Source organism: Pyricularia pennisetigena, chromosome 3 (genome assembly GCF_004337985.1).
Source record: "Pyricularia pennisetigena strain Br36 chromosome 3, whole genome shotgun sequence".
In the NCBI taxonomy this organism is placed as follows: domain Eukaryota; kingdom Fungi; phylum Ascomycota; class Sordariomycetes; order Magnaporthales; family Pyriculariaceae; genus Pyricularia; species Pyricularia pennisetigena.
Genome location: NC_043742.1, coordinates 1,600,189 through 1,607,281, shown reverse-complemented (window position 1 = coordinate 1,607,281; position 7,093 = coordinate 1,600,189). Strand labels below are relative to the sequence as shown.

General features: G+C 50.8%; 3 protein-coding genes across 3 annotated transcripts in view; 1 reads left to right on the top strand and 2 right to left on the bottom strand.

The window, feature by feature from the left end:
• The window catches only part of PpBr36_02330 (uncharacterized protein), a gene marked incomplete at both ends in the record, with an annotated part of 1,756 nt that extends 1,025 nt beyond the window's left edge, over window positions 1–731 (bottom strand). Inside the window, 2 exons of the mRNA XM_029889512.1 lie at window positions 119–380; window positions 480–731. Coding sequence (XP_029754136.1) covers window positions 119–380; window positions 480–731 — 514 coding nt within the window. The remainder of the gene's footprint in view (window positions 1–118; window positions 381–479) is intronic.
• A 3,230-nt stretch (window positions 732–3,961) lies between these two features.
• Window positions 3,962–4,561, bottom strand: PpBr36_02329 (uncharacterized protein; the record flags this gene model as incomplete). Its single annotated transcript, XM_029889511.1, has 2 exons — window positions 3,962–4,066; window positions 4,466–4,561. The coding sequence occupies 2 exons, from the start codon at window positions 4,559–4,561 to the stop codon at window positions 3,962–3,964; spliced, it is 201 nt and encodes a 66-aa protein (XP_029753266.1).
• Window positions 4,562–5,072: 511 nt separating this feature from the next.
• Window positions 5,073–6,597, top strand: PpBr36_02328 (uncharacterized protein; the record flags this gene model as incomplete). Its single annotated transcript, XM_029889510.1, has 4 exons — window positions 5,073–5,308; window positions 5,413–5,521; window positions 5,623–5,763; window positions 5,863–6,597. 4 exons carry the CDS (start codon window positions 5,073–5,075, stop codon window positions 6,595–6,597), a joined length of 1,221 nt encoding a protein of 406 aa, XP_029753267.1.
• Between the last annotated feature and the right edge of the window lie 496 nt (window positions 6,598–7,093).

Sequence of the window (7,093 nt, the reverse complement as noted above, 5' to 3'; positions counted from 1 at the left end):
TTTTTTTTTTTTTTTTTTGGTTTGTTTTAGTTCCAGAAAAAAAGCCATGCAGACACGTTTCTTTGTACTCTGAACAAAAAAAAAAAAAAGATAGCGTTGTGACAGTCAGTCTACTTACACACTCCAACAAGGGTGAGCACGACCGTCAACCCGATCAGGAACCATAGAATGTACTTGTACTTCTTGGAGTTGGCGAGGCGGATCAGGAACAAGGAGACGCTGATCCTGGCGAAGCCTAGGGCGATGAGGCACAGGGGCTGAGACGCAAAATTGTACTGCAAGCCCCGGACCACAACCGCGGGTGGTATATACTCTATATGTCGGCCGGCACCGTTGAATACCTGGGCGAAGACAGTTCCAGTCATGGCCATGAGTGTGACCTGGAAAGGGGTCAGCTTGGAAGTTGGTATTACAAGGTCAAAAATCATATGATAAAAAAAAAAGGCAAAAGAAAACAAAAAAGCATGCCCGTGACTGACCGTTGCCATAATCATTGAATAATCATCCAACGAGAGTTTGTTGAGGAACTTTCTCCTCACGTAAACACGCAAAATGGTGATGGCCATGGCCATAAGGGTGAGGACGATGCAGACGGTCAAGATCTCGCCGCCTCTGTTCTCGTCGGGCCGCTCTCCCGGACTGTAGACCTTGAAGGGTGAAGCAGAAGCCCCGGTGCCGCTGCCGTCCTGCGACGGCGTCGCGGTCGATGAGGCATTGGCCTTGTCCGACATTGCTGCTTGCCGATGTTGGTTTCTGGGGAAGGTGTCCTGTTTGTTTATGCTCTCGCCCTTCTCGTCCTCTGGGTGTTCCACTGACGGGTTGCTTGGAGCTTCTCTTCGCTGCTGTCTCCGACAGACCTGGCTAGCCTAGCGGAGCTGAGTCTTAACCCGCACGCAGTAAGGACCAGGACTCGGGGCTAGTCAAGGAGGAGCTGAACTTGCATCCGAATCTTCCAGACGGCCTGGCCTGCTCGAGAGGGAGGGGAGAGGTTATATCATAAAAGATATATGCGCTGTGCAGATAATCTAAGCGAAAAACCCCGTCTCTCGCTAGAAGATACTGCCATTTCTGTTTCCGAGGTACAAGGTAGAAGCCGCTAGATGGAGGAGATTGCAGATGAGGGGCTTTTTTTTTTTTTTTTTTTTTCTTTCTTGGGAAAAAGAGACAAATCCACACCTCTGGCGCCTGGGTATATTCAACCTGCACCGCCAGAAGGAAGTAGCTCGCATACCCTGTCGTTATTCACGCCCCCTGCGAACAAGAATCGATACTACCCATTATCATCACAGTGGGTGGGCGGGTGGGGGAATGTTTTGTTCCTGGTCTTTTCCCCTCCCCACGTCAATCCGAGTTATGATGTAGTATTGCTTGCTTGCTTGTGTGGGAATCCCAAGTGGCAAAAGAGACTTATCGTTGTATGTAATTCTTTTTTTTTGTATCCTGCACGAGTTTATCAGACCCAAAAGCCGGCAGGCAGGCGTCGCTCCGGTGTAATGCCCCGGCGCTGCAAGGCAACATTGCGTGCAGCCAAGAGGTTCATGGTCATGGTAGGCGGGGATGCTCATGTCAATATTGAAATAAGGTACGGGAAAGAACTGGAAGAGAGATCGCACGGGCCCTACCCTGCTGCTCCCTAGTTCCTCCAATAAAAAAAAATTACCCCCAGAGTTGCGTTGGCGGGACGGAAAGTTTCAGGATGTCGTGACAAGTGTGGTAAGGATGNNCAAAAAAAAAAAAAAAAAAAAAAAAAAAAAAGAGAAAAGATAAAAAGTGACCTTCATGACTTGGCAAGCTTTACCCTTAACGGTCTCCCGAGCCATGTTGCAATGGGGACCCCTTTCTCACAGCGACCGGACTTCTTTGGTTCGGTCTCAAGACGGCATAATGTCAGTTTGCTGCTCTTGAGCAGACTTTGTCTAGCAGGGACTTGCCTGGTAGGTATCCCATGCGAAGGGTGAAGGCTGCGGCACTCGAGTCGTTGCCGCAAACCTATGGTCGATCTGTGTTATAAAAAAAAAAAAAAAAAAGAAAAAAAAAGAAACTATCAGATAGAAAAGCATTAAGCTATAATCGAGATGCTGATAATACCACAAAAAGAACTAAAGAAATCAGATCTATCCCAAAAGCGACATTGATCGTAAATGGCATAATCGCCAAGACGCGAGTGATGGATCAGCAACTGACTTTCCTTTCTAATCTTTTTTTTTTTTTTTTCTCTGATCTTTTCCTCCCTTTCTCATGTTCCATTTCATGTCTGCTTTTCACTTGAAAAGCACTAGCAAACATCAACAACCTGGCGGGTAGAGGCGAGTCGTTCGCTTAAGCGATCGGAACGCTCATCTCCCATCCGCAAATTCTTCGGAATCCCCTTTGAGTGGGCCAAGGGTGTTCCTGCGTTCGCGGAGTATTGCGTAACAAGGCTCGTTTTGGACGTAGGAAAAACCCTGTCTCCCTGTCTGGTCCCACCGGTGCCAGCTTCCGGCAGTTCGCGGCACTTTGACCCTTTGTCTGATTTGGGGGGTTGCTTGGAAAAACTCGATATTACCACTCTATAAGTTCACGACGACTAGGTTCGTGACTAAGGTATGTCGAAACAAGCAGGACCGGATCAAAAGGACCGCACAGAGAAAAAAAAAAAAAAAAAAAAATAAGGGAAAAGAAACCCTGTCGTGAGGGAGGGGCGCCAGCATAACAGATCGCACAGCTCGGATGAAGCCAATGACATCCCATGACGATTCGTGCAGTCATTCCTTTGACATCTCGCTGTCTTGGATAGTCTAGAACAAAAAAAAATAAACTTGCACTACGCCGGAAGATCTTGCGAGCTGATTGGGGCTTCCAAGAAATGCCCGGGGGGGAGGGGGGTCGACTGTACGTGCTGCATCTGAAGTGCCGGGTTGAGATGCTGCAGTGGTAGATCTGTTCCCTGCCGTTCTTCTCTATTTTTTTCGATCGAGGTTCTCGCTGCTCTCGGATCGAACATGGGATAACAAACAAATTCTTGGACCAACGTTTGACGGGATCCTTTGCAGTCAACAGTTGAACCATTGGACCAGGGTCCCTTGGTGAAGAACATGGGGTAAAGGTTGCATGACCTCCACTTACCTGCAGTACAGTGCAGTGCAGTGCAGCACAGTACCGTACATGTCCCCTCCACATCTGCTACCCCTGAACGGTTGCTGCATCCTTGAGCATCGGCCTTGTTCAGTGGATCCACGGTCATTAATATTGAGGTATTAAATGGCGTCAAAACCCAGCGGAAGATGACTTGTTACAGCTTAACAAATCAAATAAAAATGCAGGATAAGCATGAGCGTGCTTCCCCCTCCCCTAGACGACGAGGATAAATTAATTTAAGGGGTGGTATTCAAGATTAGTATCCCACTTCTGCGAGCCTCGAAGGGCATGCAACTCGTACAACAATAAACTAGGAAGAGGGGGAATAAAGCAACATCAAGACGTGCCCACAACCTTGGGGAATTTCGGCCGTGATTCCGGATCGGGCCGGGACCCATTGCAAGTTCGTTGTTAGCGGCCATTTGCCGGCGGCGATCATCTTTTCTCGTCCAGGCTCTGTACGAAAACAGTTCGGAATGGCATTGTATATACATCGTCAACTGTCAGTATTTGGGGGCCATTAGTAATAGTTAGTGTGGCAATAGTAAAGAAAATGAAAGAAGAAAAAAAAAAAAAAAAAAAGACCGACCCCACAAAGACGGCGGTGATGGTTGCTTTCCAAATATGGGTTCTAGTTGCAGTGGTCGAGATGCATTGCTGTCGCCTTCTGCATATGCGCCAATCATGCACGCAGGGGCAGTCGGCACGCATGCGGTAACAGTAACATGGTTGCAGGTACCCAACGTAGGAAAGGACCAAAAGATTCCCAGGGAGGGCCATGACTACGCTCAAGACAGTCAGTCACAATGATAAAAATCTGGTGATGGTAGTGGTGCCCACCTACCTACTTGTAGTTGCACTCCTTTCCCCCGGGACCAGCTGGTAGTGGAACCGTCATGTACTGTACCAGATAACATTCAGGTTTGGGGCTTTGCGATGGACCATAAAGCTGGCAAGCTTGGTAAATTGGGTATAAATGCCTAGTGCTTACCGTTGTTAATTATACGGACTCATGACTCGCTGCACATCTCTGCTCGCAGTTGAGGGGTCAGTGTCAGTTCGCGGCTGGGGGACGGTGAACGAGTGAGTGCTGCCTCTAGCTCGGTGGATTTTGAAAGACTGCGAGTCTGCGAGTTTGCGATATATCGGCATTGGTGCTGATATTGTGTACTAGTACATATATGTAGGTAGGCAGGTAGGTAGGTAGGCGGGCCATTGTGTTTGTGTGTGTGTGTGTGTGTGTGTGTTTTTTTTTTTTCTTCTTTTTTTTGTCAGCGAAAAGAATCCATTGCTGTCTGCAAAGGCCGATGGGATATGCCGAGGACGAACTGGACCCATTCAAACCGACAAGGGATTCGATTTTAGGGGAGTTGGGGTGGCCCTGTTCGCTCTCGCTTCTCCTCTCCATCAGGCGATGCTTGTGGAACTGCTTGATATCCGGCATATCGGGCTTCAATAACACATCCGCTCAATGTTTGGCCACTGAACCACATACATGTTGCCGTACGTACCAGCAAACATGTCATACGAAAATGGGGCCACGATGTGTTGTTGGTGATTTCTTCCCCGCCACTTCGATTGATGAGAAATGCTGACTTAGCGACGGCTCTGGGAATTGTCATTTCTGACCACCTCCACTGATTTCCACCAAACAACAGACAGGGTCCCGTTTGTTGTATCTCCCCACAGACCCCTTTCCAACCGCATCCCGCGATTCTTATTTATTGGAGTCTTTTGGCCTCTCTTCTTGATCATCACTTCCCTGGTTTTTTCCTCCACCCCAGGCCTCGGTTCTCAAGTGCACTCACCCCTTCGGCGTCTTGCCCACTCGGAACAAAACCCAAACGCCTGCCCTGCACAGGAGGGAGGTAGACAGCTGCCACACTGTCTATTGCTTGATCTACACCAGGGGAAAACTTTCAGAGTTCGTCCGAAGCCGCCACCCGACCATCAACATGAGGTTCTCATCCTGCCTGGCTGCTGCCACGGCCCTGACAGCGGGCGTCTCGGCTGCCCCTGCTGCCTCTGCCGCCAACGACCTGGAAGCTGCCCGCGCCGAAGTCAACAAGATGGTTGCCGACATCACGGCCAAGAAGATGGCGGAGCTCCAGGCCAGGGCCGTTGAAGCGAAGCAAAAGGGCCGTTGCAAGAGCACCTGCACGGCCGACAATGTTATCGTCCGCAAGGAGTAGTAAGTGCTACCCCATGAATAGCTACACTGGTTCTTGACACAAATCACAAGCTGTAGCTAACACGCAATTTTTTTTTTTTTTTTTTTTCCCTCTCGTTAAACAGCGGTGACCTCACCAAGGAGGAGAGAGCCGACTACGTCCGCGCCGTCAAGTGCCTGATGGAACTACCCGCCCGCACGCCCCGATCCGTCGCTCCTGGTGCGAGGTCTCGAGTAAGTTCTTTCTGGCATGACTCTTTTAACCGGCGAACTGTTCAAGTTTTGGATCGTTGTCGCACGCAAAACACATACTGATCTTGATGATCGCAACGCAGTTTGATGACTTCACTGTCACGCATATCCAGCAGACACTCAAAATCCATTACACCGGAAACTTCCAGCCCTGGCACCGTTGGTTTCTCTTCACCTACGAGAAGACCCTGCGCGATGAGTGTGGCTACAAGGGCTACCACCCTGTGAGTTTTTCCAAGGGTCATGATTTCATTCAGATGTCCACTGAAAAAAAAACCCAAGCCTCCGAGTTGCTGACCACTCCTAATTCCCCTCTCTTTTAGTACTGGGACTGGGCCAAATACGCTACCGCGCCCCAGGACTCTCCCATATTCAACGGTGACCAGTACAGCCTGGGCGGCAACGGCGAGTGGATCGGCACTCACGAAGGCCCCATGGTTGGCGTCCCCGAAGCCGGAGCCACTCCTCTCCGCCTTCCGCCCGGAGTCGGCGGCGGCGTGGTCAAGACCGGCCCCTTCCAGAACCGCACCATCCTCCTGGGACCGGTCGGAACTATCGAGGGCGTGCCTGCGGGCCCCAACAACGGCCTGGGCGAGAACCCGCGCTCTTGGAAGCGCGACGTCGGCCCCGGCGTCAACATGCGCTTCGCCAACTACACTACAGTCCTCAACCTCCTGACCGCCCCGGACATTGACTCGTTCAGGAACGTGTCCGAGGGCGGCAAGGGCACCTCTGAGATCGGCCCGCACGGCGGCGGCCACTACACAATCGGCGGCGACCCCGGCGGCGACGTCTTCACCTCGCCCAACGACCCGGCCTTCTACGTCCACCACGGCCAGATGGACCGCGTGTGGTTCCTGTGGCAGGAGCAGGACCGCGCCAACCGCCTGCACGATCTCGGCAAGGGACTCTACGCGCACCAGACCTGGTGGAACGAGCCCGCCAGCAACCTGACCAGCCCCGACGAGATCATCGACCTTGGCTACGCTGGTGGCAAAATCGCCATCAAGGATGTTGCCGACACCACCTCGGGTCCTTTCTGCTACATCTACCAGTAGAAGGACCCTTGTTTTTTTTTCGGCTGAAGACGAGCAAACGCGCCTCCCTGCACTCACTGGAACTTTGCCTCTCTCCAGACTAGTGCGATGCAAGGCGTTCAAGATGGGGCTTGAAGCCAACGCTCCGTTGTTTTTCTTAATGTTTCTAATAATGTGTGACGAAAAAAAACTGCCATCAACCTAGAAAAATACCCAAGCAAGCTCCCTGCTTTACCGTCTTAGACCTACCTCTACATAGCCAGTATTTTGTCCCATTTCTTCTAAATATAGTTTAATATATCCTTGAGCCTGTTCTCGTCGGTCGTGTCTTGAATGACTAGCTCCGAATCCTTGCTACTCAAAAACCCTCCTGTCCGAACACGGCGTTCCCGGAATCTCGCGTCCTCATCTGCTGGGCAATTGGACGAACCATAGCATCTATTATGGCATCAAATAATACCCCCTTGCCGCGCATGACTGTGCCAAATCTCCCTGATTATGGGCGGTCCAGAACCCT